The sequence below is a fragment of the Protomyctophum parallelum genome (genome assembly GCF_964188405.1).
Source record: "Protomyctophum parallelum genome assembly, chromosome: 10".
Lineage (NCBI taxonomy): Eukaryota > Metazoa > Chordata > Actinopteri > Myctophiformes > Myctophidae > Protomyctophum > Protomyctophum parallelum.
In genome coordinates, this window is record NC_139704.1 from 32,237,386 (window position 1) to 32,253,406 (window position 16,021).

At 44.4% G+C, this 16,021-nt stretch overlaps 1 protein-coding gene across 5 annotated transcripts in view; it reads right to left on the minus strand.

The window, feature by feature from the left end:
• Window positions 1–846: 846 nt before the first annotated feature.
• The window catches only part of ccdc88ab (coiled-coil domain containing 88Ab), a 123,309-nt gene continuing 108,134 nt past the window's right edge, over window positions 847–16,021 (minus strand). For 2 of the 5 annotated variants that reach the window (XM_083775459.1, XM_083775457.1), the window contains 6 exons: window positions 14,932–15,009; window positions 12,998–13,228; window positions 11,718–11,771; window positions 7,669–7,758; window positions 6,901–7,193; window positions 847–5,938 (listed from right to left, as the gene is read on the minus strand). In XM_083775459.1, coding sequence (XP_083631585.1) covers window positions 4,997–5,938; window positions 6,901–7,193; window positions 7,669–7,758; window positions 11,718–11,771; window positions 12,998–13,228; window positions 14,932–15,009 — 1,688 coding nt within the window. In that variant the 3' untranslated portion in view covers window positions 847–4,996. The remainder of the gene's footprint in view (window positions 5,939–6,900; window positions 7,194–7,668; window positions 7,759–11,717; window positions 11,772–12,997; window positions 13,229–14,931; window positions 15,010–16,021) is intronic. The other 3 variants (XM_083775461.1, XM_083775458.1, XM_083775460.1) reach the window with 3 other exon arrangements.

Sequence of the window (16,021 nt, forward strand, 5' to 3'; positions counted from 1 at the left end):
CAGTACTGCCCCACCTGTCTGTGCTGGATAACCCAGTACTGCCCCTCCTGTCTGTCTGTGCTGGAGAACCACAGTACCCCACCTGTCTGTCTGTGTGTACCTGGATGCTCTGGTTATATGCAGTGGCAAGTCCTGGGCACCTCCACTGCAACAGCTTTGGTAGCAGGGTCCTGAAGCACACTATCCAAACCACCAAAAAAACATCACTACAAAAGGTCCGATCTGACCCATACTTGCACTCAAACACTTGTTGAAATGTCTCACACTCTCTGTTCTCCTCCAGGCTAGCGCGTGTCCGACCATGTCGTTATTGTCAGTTGGTGATGGCCGAACTACTGAATGAAAACCCCACCCTGGCTCTTAATTTGGTTTAGAGATTACTGAAGTAATATAACCAATGTTTAAACATCACTGTTTTCACACATTTCTCTCACTCATAAACAACTTCCTCCTCCTTTAGTCACACCCTCTCAGAACCTGGTACTGTAGGGTTGCCTATAGTTGATTGACCCTTGGCTCCCCAATGACCTACTGTGCTATTTGTTCACGTCAAGGACCACCAGATTATTAAAACATATATTTCAATTTATTCTCAATATTTTAAGAGATGTACAAACCAGGAGACAAATGTACTTGGACATTACTCTGTCCCAGCAACACACTCTGGCTGAATCTAGCACCAGTAACCATAGGACGTCAGCGTCATACTGTATGCTGCCCCACGTCTGTGCCATTTGTAGGATTTGTGGCTCCAATCAGGATGGACTATCTTCCTAAGTGGCTACAGCCACTGACATGTAAAAGTTTATTATATTTTTTTAGATTAACTGCAGACAGACATGGAAATGAAAACAAGAGTCTCGAGAAGAGTTTTAATCAGTCACATCAAAATGGATTTATGCAAAAGTGGGAAAGGAAGCAAACACTGGGTAATCATGTTCATCACACAAAAATAATGTGGGCAAATTCTGCACATCCCGGAGTATTCCAGGCCACCTATATTCCAATATTTCTAGTGCCATGTCTAACAGTACAGTCAATATATCATTATGTAACAGTAGGTGTTTCACTGTAGTGATCTAAAACAAGGAATGTTATGTTCTAGTGTGTCTAGGCTTTAGGGCTATATATCGATCTGAGATCTACTACTGTGTAAACAGGTTTGGATGTAGCCATGGCACACAACTGCAATATATGTGACCTGGAACCACACCATTATCAATGTCACTTCTCATATCACACAACCGCCACATACTGTATGAATGGCAGTCAATGGACACCAATCACGCAGGAATGGCTTCCCATCAGTTATTTTGGAATCCTAAAGACCCCGCCCCCCACGTTGTCCTCCATAAATTGGGCAAGGGAAGCAGGGTGATTGGCTAATTGATTGCTCCATGCAGATTGTGATTGGTCAGTCAAGTTTACCTTTTTTTTCTGTAGTGTTGACATGCTTTGAAATGTTCATGTTTGTGTGAGCATGGCTTGAAGCAGTAAGGCCAGCATTTGGGTTGGTTCCACAGTACAGATGTCACTGTTGGATTTGCATGCTGCTCATTTTACATATATAGTCTTTTGTCAACATAGTCAAAATGGCAGAGAACAAAAAAGTCCAAACGGTTGTGGAGTCCTCAGAATCTGGTCTACAAGCTCTGTGTGAATGTTGGCACTGTTAGCAGTCTGTGGAGACTAGTGCACATGTAGGAGTTCATCACACCCAAGGACATGGCAGTGCAATTTGCCACAGGAGTCCCTTATAGAAAAGAAAGTGTCTTTTTAAAGAGAGATTTTAGTTTGTTTCCTTGATTCAAGGAAGAAAAGAAAATATAAACAAAGGAACAAGGAGAAGGAAGTCACTTTCCTCTACCGGAGTGTCCTGTTTTTTGTTTCGTTTTTTTTAAGTGAAGAAAGCAGAAGGAAGAAAGAGCTTTACAATCGTTTCTCACTTAGAAGTGTCAGTAGAAAAACTCTACTAGGCGTCAGACACACTGTTCCAAGGACACTTTTCTGAGTCCCACGTAGAAGGAAGAGTAGAAAGTCCAAAGGCAGAGACAGGAGAAAGATAGAAAAGGAGGAGAACAAGGTTAAAGTTCAGAGCAGAATAGCAGTATAGACAGAAAGGCAAATGTACAGACAGACACCAGAAAGTAGCCCGATTCTACATGCATATGCGAGGGGGACAAGGGGGGACACACACAAGGGGGAAGGATTTCAGTGTTGCACTGAAGCCATGCAGTAGGACAGCAACTCGTGCCACAAACTTTTGACACGACACACTGATTTGGTTTCTTTCAAGTAGATTTTTTTTTAAAGAAAAGAAGAAAGAAAGAAATCTGCTGTCACCATTACACAAACTGGATAACTGGAGGGAAGGGTGTGATGTTCTCTTTGAATCACTACAGGACTTCTCACAACGGGGCATTGTGTACAAAAAACAGGTTGAACGGTTACTCATCCATCCGACGCAAAAGTGGGTTGACACCGCATAATGCCATGCAGATCAGAATCCTGCCATGCCCTTTGAGTGTGATACAGTAGGACGTTTTGGCACCTGCCAGGGCAGTGGGGCTCAGGACAGAGGGGGTGGGGGGGTAGGGGTATAGTGATGGACAGGGCAGCAACGGGAGCTCAAGAACATGTGAGGGAGAAGCAGGTGCAGCGGACCGAGATGGACGACATCTGTTGCACCATATTTCAGACTCCCAGGAGTACGTGTCCCCCCTTGGCCACCTTTTCCCCTCTCTGTGCCAGACTCTTGTGGAGGTGCGTTCACTCACCACGCGCTCACAGAACGGTAGCACACAGTCGACAGGGTGGATTAGGAGTTTTTCTGTGCCTCCCCACTCCTGCTTTTTGACTTCCTGCCTTCCACATCTGCAGGACAAAGGCAATTAAGTTACATCATGAAATATTTAAAAGGCAGTATGTCCAAAGTTGAGGGTTCCAAGTACTGCCTTATACTGTATAGCGAACATCAAGATAAATACAGTGGAGCCATTTCAATTCAGTATATAGAAAAACAATAGCGGAAATAAATAAGGGTCTACTCTACACTATACATGACACTGCTATCAATATCAAAGCAGTGCTGTCTCTTAGTATAAGTTAAAAATGCTGCAAACAATCTGTACAAGATCTTGTCTAAAATACATTAAGTCATCAAAGATGATCCAATCTAAATATGCTGTGCACGTATATTTTATGGTTTCCAATGGACCCTTTTCACAGTTGCCAATTTTGGTGAATGTAGCTGAAGACAATAATGTCAATAGGTGTGTTTTACCGTATTCAAGTGTTTAAACTGTGTGACAGCATGAAGTTAAAGATGGAGTGCCGTGATTAAAAAAAAAAACCTTCTCTGTTTTGTATGCGTCTATGGAGTTAACATTACTCTAATAGACCCCCAGGTGTGGTTAAAAGGCCCAAACGAAATACCACCACTTTAGTGTCATCATCCCTCCCCTAAGCCCTCTCCCATTATTATACAACAGTGTGTGGACGAGGCTTGAGTTCAGGTGGGTGGTGCTAAGGTGAAAACCACGTATACTTAATTAACTGGTGGGTGTGGCCACATTAAAACATAATTTTGACACTTTCTTGAAGAAAAGAAAAGGGGGGGGGGGGCACTCCATCTTTAAATATACACAAGCTGTTTGTGCTGGCACACAGTAAGCCCTAAATGAAACGTACCCACAATGCATGTCTTTACCTTCAGCTATAATCAAAGGATTCTATATTCAAATGAGTTAAAGTTCGCTTCGTTCACAAAATGGTCTGATCATCGTATAGACCCCGTGTTTCTTCATCACCACAGTGCACCTACAACTCACCCAGGACATTCATATTCCCCACCTATTCCCATTGGGTGTCTGCATCACCCTCCTCAACTACAGCTGTCCCCTCCAATCGTTTTGCGAAGGAAACCTTTTTGCGTTAACTATCTAACCAATCGAAACCCATCAGCACGGTCTGACTCATTAATGGTAGATTCATTAAAGGAGATTAGAGAAAAAAAAGGTGTCAAATAAAACTAAAAAATATCATCAAAATGAAAACAAAATGAAAACTACATTTTGATATCAGCAATCAAAATGAGCAATTTGGATCGGATCAATACATAATAAAGCCATGCAGTTTAGTGGTACAGTAGAATTAGGTTGAATACAATGTGCTTTGAAAACAAAAGACAGGATTTCCCCCCACATCAATACACCAAAAAATAAAAGAAGAAGCAGGAGTTGAATCTATTATCTGACACATTGGTAAGGTAACGAGCTAAAGGATTAAGAGCTCCCTTGACATAGTGCCTGGAATTAGCTCTTTGGGTTAAACCTGAAGAAACCAAGGGGCATGTTAGCCACAAGCTAAGTCCTTCCTTAGCTTGCATAGGAGAAAGTAGTAAAAATCTAAATGTCAAGGATGCCCTTTAAGATGTAGTATTTCGTCCCTCTAAACTAAAATCTAGACTTGAGACAACAAATAGATTTTGTTGGGGGGGGGGGGGGGGGGGTTATCAGTAGTCTGATAAAACTTAAATTTTTATCAGACTACTGTTTAAGACTGCAATGACTCAGCAAGTGACAAGTTTTAGAGACGCTTTCATAAATGGTCTTATTTAAGGGTTGAATTATTTCTAAATGGATATAACCAGAGCTTTAACTGAACCAAAATAAAGCAGATAATAGTCTTGGTACAATGTTAGCCAGCCAAAAGAGGAGATTTGATGAGGTGAAGTAATAATATGGACTCATACAAGGAAAGACCCACCACACAGAACAGAACCAGAGAAAACAGTAGCATGTGGGGGAGATGACGAAGCAGCGATTCACCAAACAAGAAACAGAATGAACACGACAGACAGATGGTGCTCGGATAAAAAAATAAAATAAAAAATCATGCAGAGGAAGAGTCCAGTCCTTCATTCATCCCTTCATTCTCCCCTCTTTGTTTAGTTTCTGACAATCAGTTCAGCGAGCCTGAACCCCACCCATGTTATTCAAATACACCCATACTCATACCATAAGGACTGGTTATCCTCTGGGCTGAGAGGAGGCGATTGGTCAGCATCAATCCCACAATCTGGATTCATGCCCTCATTGTACGTGCTCTGATTGGCTGAGTTGGGTGTTATTTGACCATTTGATTGGCTGTAAACCAGCTGGGATTGGGCGGGAGAATGGCTGACATTAGGCTGATGGTGCACTTTATTTTGAACTGGGGGGCCACTGATGTTACTAACTAGAGTTGGGTTAAGGGACAGGAAGGGGAGGTTTTGGCCTGCTGACTCACTAAAGATGGAGTCCATGAACACTGACTCCACGGTGAAGGAAGGGCCAAGGAAGGATTCTAGGGTGGAGAGGTCTGGGTCCTCCAAGCTATGACAGGGCAGGCTGACTGACTTGGGGAAGGGGAGCATGTCGCTAGCGGGTCCATTCAAGGACTGAGCATGAGGGAGGGGGGTGCTGTTGTGGCGGTACTCACTGGGGGTCGGCTGGGAACGTGCCCCGGACTTGGCGGAGGCAGCGGGGGGAGTCGTGTCAATAGACACAGGCTGCCGGTTGTCCTTGGACAGCAGGTCGTGGATGCTGGTGCGCCGGGTGGTGCCCTCCGCCGTGGAGATGACGCTGCTGGCCCGGGGCAGCGTGGCGGACGCCGTGACGTCCAGATGCTCAGAGACAGACATGGCTTTGCCCTGAGACGACAGGCCGGGACGCACCTGGACAGAGCCCCTCACACGAGTGCTCTCCGTCTTCCGCAGGCCGGGACGGCCCGGCTGGCCACCGGACCTCGGGGGGCGGTCCGAGCTGACCGGCGCCGCTCTCCCACTCGCCGAGCGCAGGATGCCCCGCCCCTTTGTGGCAATGCGATCCTTCTGCACGTGCTCAGTGGAAGTGGAGAGGTGCGGAGAGTCAACGGTAAGGCTCTCCTGGCTGCCAGACTGCAGGGTAACAGAGGAAACAGTAGAACGTGTACACGAGAATATGATTACCGGTATGTATTTTTCTCAAAAGTTGACAAAAGTTGAGTGAAAAAAGTAGGCCAGTTGAATTTCAAGCCAGAAGCTCACATCCAACCACTGATAAAATTCATTACTTGCCCAAACATTAAAGACATGGGTTACATCCAAAATGACTACTACTACTACATGCTATATTCTAATCAGTTTGCTATTTCTCAATATACTTTTGAGTGCATACAACAATAGTATTGTTGGACATACTAATGAGATCACACAGAATGTTTTGAAAGCACCCCATCTTGTGACAAAGGAAGGTACTACATGTTCATGTTTCATCACTGTGTATAGCTTTTCAACTACATTACTACACTACACTACATTGTATATGTGGTTAATAGAAGCACTAATGGACGCTGCAATGGAGGTTTGTCCTCCATGTAAATTCTTGTGTGTTTTTATTTATTTTTGCGGCTTACGCCTTTTATTGGTTTTTGAAGGGACAGACAGTAGGCTGACAGGAAACGGGAGAGAGATTGGGGGATAACATGCAGTAAAGGCCGTGTCGGGCTCGGGAGTCTGTGTGTACAGAACTAAGCTTTCAGGCACGCTAAAATGTCTCACATACTAACCTATTTTGGGCGGGAACCCCTTTTGGCGTTAGCATTATGTTATGCTTTAGCTATTGAAAAATAGCAGATCTACAAGCTCATAGTGCGCCACCGAGTGGCACGCTACGAGCTTGTAGGTCTGCTATTTTAGAAAAATCGAAGAACGACTGACACAGAAACATAGCTTTTTCACAAAACTGTCAGGATGTAGAAGACATTTTTAGAATCTGATCTCAGGCCTAAAAATGGGCTAATTTGACACACTAATAGCATTATGTTGGTATGGTAATGAAATGAGACCATGATTTAATGGGAAACAACGGGTCCCTTCACCTCAGCAGGGTCAATGCCCTCGTCCAGGAACTGCTGTAGCGAGAGCACCTCGTTGGCACGCGGGGACCCCGTCTTCTGTAACGGTCCTCCGGGGCCCCCCGAGGGGGTGCTCGCCAGGCCGGACGGGGACCTGCGCAGCTGCTGGGGGCTCTGGTGGGAGGAGGAGCGTGACGCTGGGAGGGGCTGCTGGACAGGACTGCTGCCATTGCTGGACCACACCTCCTGGTCCAGACTCAGACTGAACTCCCCGCTGCTCTCACTGTGGGGCCTGCTCAGGCTGCCGTTGACCGCGCCTGGAAGGGGAAAATCAAGACACAGACGAGTGAGATTCGGGGCTGCGAGTGATATTCGGCGTGTGTGAGTTTACCGTGGGGCTATGGGGGGTTCCCTAGATCTGTGGTTCTCAAACGTTTTGATTTCAAGGACCCTCCTAACTCGGAGAGTGTACAAATGGAACCAAACGGACTCGTAAAAGGGACCGTTTGGAACCCCCTCAAAGAACCCAGAGGGTCCCTGGACCCCACTTTGAGAACCACAACCCTGGATCAAGTGGGAATTACTATTTACAGTTCTAACGACCATAAACATGAATCCAATGACCCTTTTCCCATAGGATACGATACCAGCCTCGCATAAAAAAATATTATAGCCCGACATCAAAGAGAGAGCATTTAAATCAACAAGAGAAAGGGAGTGAGGGAGGATGGAAAGAAGAGGAGGAGAAGTTAAGAGGTGAGAACTGGATTAGGGGTTGAGAAGAGTCTATACCTTTGCCCTCCAGGGGAGAGGCGAGGTGGGAATTGTTGTTACTATTACTACTGGTGGTCTTGTTGCTATGGAGACTGGAGGGTCTGGAGGCTGGGTGGGGGAAGAGAGGGAAAACACACAATATATAGTTAGAGGACAGCGCACACGCACACGCACACACACACACACACACACACACACACACACACACACACACACACACAGAGAACACTTCCTGCTGGGGCAGCAGATGGTACATGTCAGGCAGGAGAGTCAGCACGGTGCCAGGACACAGCCGCAACATGTCCACTCACCACAAGTCAACAATAGAAATCTCCCTTCAAAGGGACCTTTTGTCAATTTTACACATCACAATCTGTTAGCTTGCCATGGAGTATTTCAGTATTACGCAGCATGTGGAGAAAAAAAAAGGGGAAAACTAAAAAACAAAACAATTTCAACAGTTCTGTGCCTGTAGAGTGAGTCAGATTACAGACAGTGATGAGACTTTCCGACCGTTTAGGCACCAAAAAGTTTAAGAAACCGTTTCCTGTGCAACATAAGACGAGCAAACGGATTGTAATGACTAAAATCTGTTAAAAGTCCTTTAAAAAGGAGGGCCAATCCCACAGTGGTATTATATCCATCTGATGGAGTACAAATGGAACCATATTAAGGATTTTACTGTGTATGTGTTACAAGTACACAGGCTATAACAATGAAGCTGATAGGAGGAAAGGAGAGGAAGCAAACGAAGAAGAGAGGTGAGGAGAGAGGAAGAAAGGAGAGGCTGAAATTAGGGTAGAGGACGAGGGAGGGGATTTCTACCAGGAAGCTTAACTTAGGTCGCCTTCACACCTAATACGTCGGTAGACACTAGACTCGATGCGAATGGGCGGAGAAGTTGGGATCCTTGCCTATTTAATTTGCTGCGGTTTGCCTTCACACTGCGCTGTCATCCGCAGCAATTGGAAAGGCAGCAGGGACCTTTATCAATGTGTTCAATTAATAAACTAGCCTACACAGTGAAATCTATGGTGTTAAAATTAAACTCATAACAACGTGCATGTGTCGTGCCGTCTCTCTCTCTCTCTCTCTCTCTGGCATGGAGGCACAGCGATGAGCGCGCTGAGCACAGACAGCAGCAAAAATGTTTACATGTTTATTGAGATGAAGAAAGTCCCTACTCCCCACACAGTGACAGCACACCATGTTTACGCACAGACAGACCCAATATTCTGTAGGCTACACTGCAGTGTTTTTATATGTTTCCTTAAGCAATTGATTAATGTACTCATACTGTATTTCGATCAGGGCTTCGGTCTCCTCATTCGACCACGAGTACGATTGGAAGCGAAGCGAAACCCCCATTTTTTTGGCGGAGTAGAATGCGGTTCTTTGATGCGCATTAAGGATTCGAATGAGGCTTCACACCTGCCAAGCGAAGCGCACTTTCTGTCAATGTGCAGCAGGAGTCGTTTTAATTGCAGTAAAGCTTTCTGGTGTGAAAGCGACCTTATACTCCGTCGTACGCTGGTGTCGCTCACTTGCTGACAAGATTTTACACAAGTAAGACGCGCGAACGCAGCTCTTAAATTGCAATAACAACAATTAGAAAAAATTACAGACAGACAGACATGTTCTGCTAGGTCTCATAGTTAGTGCTCATTGCGTTCGCAATCACTGCGTTCGCAAACATGTAGCATCGTGACACATTGTGAGCTTGTAGCTCGGCTCTTGTCAGCAAGCGACGCCATTGTATGACACATTATAAATGACTCTTTAGGTGAGAGCCACGTACAGGGTGTGGCTGGCTGGTGGTGACATCACCAACACGACAGTGCTGTGGACAGTAACATAATTATTCCAGACGTATTTGAACCCATCATAGAAATAATCCCTTCAAAATTATACTTTTATATTAGGAAAAAAACAGCCCATTGTGAATCGGTGCCGAGGGAAAGACATTTACTACAGATGGCACTCTGCACACAACCAGCTCAGTGGCCTTGTGGTTAGAGTGTCCGCCCTGAGACTGGGAGGTCGGGGGTTCGATCCCCGGCCAGGTCATACCAAAGACTCTAAAAAATGGGACCCAGTGCCTCCCTGCTTGATACTCAACTGGTCCCTGTGACATACTAGCGTCATGTCCAGGGGGTGTACTTGTACATCAAGCTGCCTCACGCTACAGAAACAGGAGATAGGCTCCTGCCCTATGGGCCTCATGGCTCGGCAAGGCTACTCACTCTGCACACAGTGCTCAGCTCCTCGGGAAATGCACACATGGACAGGTGCACTGATGTGCACCTGCAGCCCTGATGCACACAAACGACTCGTCAGCGACTGCGATAACAGTTAAACTCATCACATGTTCTGATGACCGGTGCTGACTTCTCAGTTCTTAGATAATAATTAACTTCTAAAAGCATATAAAATCATGCCCTGGATGGATGTTCGCCATGCTCGAACTGACCAACCTATGAGCTCCCCCTTAGAACGCAGCAGAGAACACTGACGTCACCAAATGTGGAGCGACGCCCTTCTGCTAAACCGAAATACAAGGTTCATTCCCACTCCTATGCCACATTTCCTACTCGGCTCGCCCAGGCTCTTTTTTCTTTTCTTCCTTTGAAAATAAAATACCTGAGGTCCCGAGGCTATAATGAGCTTGACCGTTGACCACATAATGTCTAATCAGTTCATCTTCCTTTGTGACAAAAACGCCATGGAATAATATCCACAAGGCGTTTCTGAGACATTGCGTTCACAAAGTTGGGAAGGACACATGGATGGATGGGACGGACATCGCGAACACATAATGCCGTCTACCGGCAGAGCCATAAAAATGCTGAGGGAATGTTAGTAGCCATTAGAGGAAGTGCCAGTCATAGCACTAAGCAGAGTGGCATCTACATTATAATGTATACTCGGGCATCATCATTATCATCAAGTCGGTGTGTGAGTGGCCATTTCCTCTGGTCAATAGACAACAGTAGACTGGGCCTAATGGACACTCAGACCTGTCCACGTGATTGCCTAGCAACCGGGCTGCTGCTAAAAAAATATTTTAGATTTCTATATTGATATAAACGTCTTAAAACGTGTCGTAAGTGTTAATAATAGGCGAACATTCACTGAAAACACTTTTGGTTTTACTGCTCTAAATATGATGACCTGAGGGATATTTTTGTTAATGAGATGTCTTATATCTGTGAGGAGTTCCTAGATTGAAATGACTATGTAAAAATGGAGATATGTTTTGCCAAAGGGACTTTTGTTGTGGCAGATTTGAGTACTCTGTATATACATCTGAGTTGTAATATAATTAATTATGTAATGTAAACATGCTGTAAATGCATGCATTATGAAATGTAAACATGCTGTAAATGCAATTGTGAAATGGCGTTTTATAAACCCATGAGGGTTGGGCACATTGTGTGCAGGACACGGAAATAAATAAACAAACAAATCAATCAAATATATCGGCTTTGTTTTGGAAAAGAGATTTGGTGTAGAGGGGAAAAAGTATACATCCCGGTCAACAAAGTATACTATATGCCCTATACTAACTACAGGCCCTGGCCTATAGTATAGTGTACTATATGCCCTATACTAACTACAGGCCCTGGCCTATAGTATAGTGTACTATATGCCCTATACTAACTACAGGCCCTGGCCTATAGTATAGTGTACTATATGCCCTATACTAACTACAGGCCCTGGCCTATAGTATAGTGTACTATATGCCCTATACTAACTACAGGCCCTGGCCTATAGTATAGTGTACTATATGCCCTATACTAACTACAGGCCCTGGCATATATTATAGTATACTATATGCCCTATACTAACTACAGGCCCTGGCCTATAGTATAGTGTACTATATGCCCTACAGGCCCTGGCCTATAGTATAGTATACTTCCCTATAGTATGGAAGTTGTTAATCTAAGTGTGGGGTATTGGTAGGTCTGCTGAGGACATGACCTGCTTTTAAAGCCATTTAATCCTTCCTCGTCCAGCTGTGTGTAACCTTTTGTATTCCTTGACTTTGGGCATTGATAGCTCCTTACCTTGACGTCTGGGATCATCCGAGGACCCTGCTACATCCTCACAGGAAGCATTGTCTGTAGACACACAAGATAAGACAGAGCATGTTGTGTTGTTATGAGGGGCTTGGAAACTGGGGCACTCGGGTGCCACAGGAGTAAGGTTTTTGCCCACCACTTGTAGAGACTAAGGGTTTGAATGGTCCACTGTGCAGCCGGCTTGGCCGGACATAACAACAAACAGGGAAGCCGGGCAAAAAGGGCGCCCTTTGTCACTGCACTAGTGACTCCTACAGATTGGTCGAGGGCATCTGTAAGGGGGATGAACTATGAGGAATAGGGTGTTCCCTCCACACGCCATGTCCTCCTGGTGAGGCTCCTCACTGGCAGGTGAAAAGAGGCAGCAGGCCATTCCATATGTATTGGAGGAGGCATACCGTATGTGGTTTCAATAACATCCCCAGGTCAGTAAGTATGTGGTTTCAATAACATCCCCAGGTCAGTAAGTATGTGGTTTCAATAACATCCCCAGGTCAGTAAGTATGTGGTTTCAATAACATCCCCAGGTCAGTAAGTATATGGTTTCAATAACATCCCCAGGTCAGTAAGTATGTGGTTTCAATAACATCCCCAGGTCAGTAAGTATGTGGTTTCAATAACATCCCCAGGTCAGTAAGTATGTGGTTTCAATAACATCCCCAGGTCAGTAAGTACTGTATGTGGTTTCAATAACATCCCCAGGTCAGTAAGTATGTGGTTTCAATAACATCCCCAGGTCAGTAAGTACTGTATGTGGTTTCAATAACATCCCCAGGTCAGTAAGTATGTGGTTTCAATAACATCCCCAGGTCAGTAAGTACTGTATGTGGTTTCAATAACATCCCCAGGTCAGTAAGTATGGGGAAAATCTGGGAATTGGCATAATGACTGAATTGGGAGAAAAAGGTGGGAAACTGACACACAGTCTCCCTCTTTTTTTGTAAATGAATTAACCCATTTTGACCCGAGATGAGATTCTAAAAATGTCTTCTACATCCAGACAGTTTTCTGAAAAAGCTGTTTCTATGTCGATTTTTCAAAAATAGCAGACCTACAAGCTCGTAGGTCGTATGAGCTTGTAGATCTGCTATTTTTCAATAGCTAAAGCATAACATAATGCCAACACCAAAAAGGGGTTCCTGCCCCAAAATGGGTTAAAACATTAATATGCATTATGAATTGCACTTGATGATACATTAATGTACAACTGAAATTCACTGTACTAGTAAATGTGTCTTGACATTTGCCCCGACCCGACCCCTAACCTTTAACTCTGTGGCGATGTTTAGATCTGCTGTGGCTGGCAGTAGGCAGGGTGAGGGTGGCAAAGTCGATGGCGTTGGTCGACAAGGCCAGTTCCTTCATCCGCTGTCCACTGCGCCCACTCGCTCCGGCCTCGCCCGTCCCCTCGCCTCCTTCAAGGTTCTCAGTGCTGCCTGCCCACTGGCCCCCGGGGGCCCCCGCTACCACCAGGTTCTGTAGTAGGTCATTCATGGCTAGGATGGACGGACAGAGGAAATGAACAAAGAGTGAGGAAAATAAATTAACCCATTCACTCAATCATGTTAGCTGTATAGGGGACAGCTAATAAAAATGCGCCCGCTACATCTTTTAACACTCGGTTCATTAAGCTGAATCGGATGGAGTTGTGCAATGGCATGCCGAGCGTCTGCAAGCAGTGAGTGGCATACATGGAAGATGAGATACACGTCCATGTCAAGCACAAGATCTGAAATGCAGCCCAGAGAGATAGCCGATAGCGGGGAGGGTAGAGAGAGGCAACAGAACAATAGGTAGAGAGAGAGACAGTATAGAGAGAGAGGTGGAAAGAGAAATTGTGATGGAGGCCGGCGAGAGAGACAGTGAGTTAGGGAGAAAGAAAGATAAGAGAGAAAGAAGCAGTAGAAAGCAAGACAGCAATACAGGTACAGAGAGACGGTGGTAGAGAAAACAAAAGCTACAGGAGGTTCCATTTCAAGTCCTTCACATGACGAGTGTGAGCGGCAGTGAGAGAGAAGTTGTTGATGTGGTGGTGAATGCTTAGTCATGCCTGCAGAACTGCAAGCATGTCTCTCTTATATACACACACTCGCTCTATAGTCGTTTACATTGCACATTGCACACGAACATACAACCAAACAAGCACACAACACAGCTTCTTCAAAAAGCTGCACCCACGTTACTGCATAGACATCAGGGCTAGATGAAACCAGGGCAGACTTAATGTCAATTCAGGCAAACTACACAAAGAAAAACTTGGTCCATGACACAACTAAAGAAAGAGAGAACTAGAGAAACTCCAACCACAACACAAATGTATATGATAAAAATAAAAATAAATCTCACAAAGTTAATCAAATTAAATGATTTACTACAGTAGCACTACAGAACATTAGTAGCAGGAAACAGATGTCTACGAAGTTACAATTAGGTTTTGGGAGTTAAAGGTCATGTATTAAAGCCACAAATAGATCATCTTCTATAGGAGAGAGTGGTATAGTGGCAGGCACACAGACCAGAGCAGGTGACGGGGAGGAGAACACAAGGAGAGGTCATTGATGTCGACCGATATGAAGGCATGGTCTCTCTAGGTTTGCTTTAATACCTTTATTTATTGTAAAGAAATAAATCTAATCTCTCACCCAAGAGACATCGATCAAAAGGTTTCAATTTGTAGAAGTGTTTCTTTCTATAAACCGAAATCTTGCTATGATTATGCATATGGCCTACTGTAAGCAACATCACTGGACACTCTATAGGTTTGAGGTGCGCCAGTGGATTACTGGATAGATAATGCATTCATCACCAGTGACTAGTGACACATACAGTAACTGTGACAACAGTTTGATTCTGTCTGGAGATGTGCTTTGCATGTTGTTCCCCGTCTCTACCCCTATATGCATGCCTCTACACTACCTAAGTAAAACAAAGCAGAGATTTCATGTTGAATAAATTAACTGCTCTAAATATCAGCTGGACACAAATCTCAGGTCAGGTGGCAATGGCGTCAAGACTGTGGGAAGGTACAGTGACATATAGCTGTCGATGCAAACCACAATGGTCTTATCGATGGTTCTTGCCACACAGCTATAGGTTTTAATCTAACGCACATCAATGACCATTCCTTATTTTTGTGGTGATGAAAGAAAGGGGAGTGTGTTAGGGAGTCTAGCGCGGCGGCTCGCAGAGGTCAGCTTACACATGGATCGTCGGTAGATGGCCTTGACCTTGTCTTTGTCCTTGGATTTGTTCCTCATGAAAGGCAACCTTTTCAGAGCTGTCAGTGCGCAGCCAGAATATAGACAGACAGACAGACAGACAAAGACAGACAGACATTGGAGAGAATGAAAAAACAGCCCAGAAAGAGGTGGAGGAAAAGAAAAGAAAAAGAAAAGACAGGAGGGCAGAACAGACATGATGTGGTTAATGTTGAAGACAGCCACAGGGAGGGAAACAGAGAGAGAGTTGAACCTCTGAACAACACAATCAATCAGTACACACAAATACATACAATGACTTAAAGGACAGCCTATCTCACGGAAGATCTTCAAGTTTGCCCAAAAACCATTTGCACCCATGTTTTGGTGGTTGTTGAGACATCAGAAGCAGACGTTGTTCATCTAGGTTAGCAATGCCACAGCAAATCAATGGCAGTGCCAACCAGTTCATGATAGACATCACAGAAAAAAGCCATTATTTCCGACAAACTGTTTCTCTCACATTTACTTGTAGCGGCATTCCTAAAAAAAAAAATCCAATTGTAAATATTGCACCAACCACAGTAATAGTGCAAGTGCTTTTTGGATGGAATTAAATATCGCTGAATGAGGATTTATTAAACAAAAAGTAGACCAAATAATTATTAACCAAATACATGTAAATGTATATGCCAGTATGAATTCACTCACACATACACACTCCAGAAAACCAGATACTTTATCTACACACAGTTAATGGTCCACGCACACACACAAACACACCTACAGTGTACCAATAAACACATACAGAAAACATAATAAATGGTGCAACCAGGAGGGTGAAGTGAGATCAAATAAGTCCTGGTAAATAACAGCACCAGAGGCGTTACTTGTCAGCTTGTTAAAACCTGACAAATACCAGCAATATGGAACTGTTGATTTGATTATACAGACATTTCTTTCTAAATGCATTTCTAAATGATCTGTTTTGAAGATATGTTTTGAGTGCCAAGTCTGTACCATAAGCATGGGATTCATTTCCCTGTCCCCAAAGTAGTAACACTATTACATTGTTTTTATACATTTTTGCCA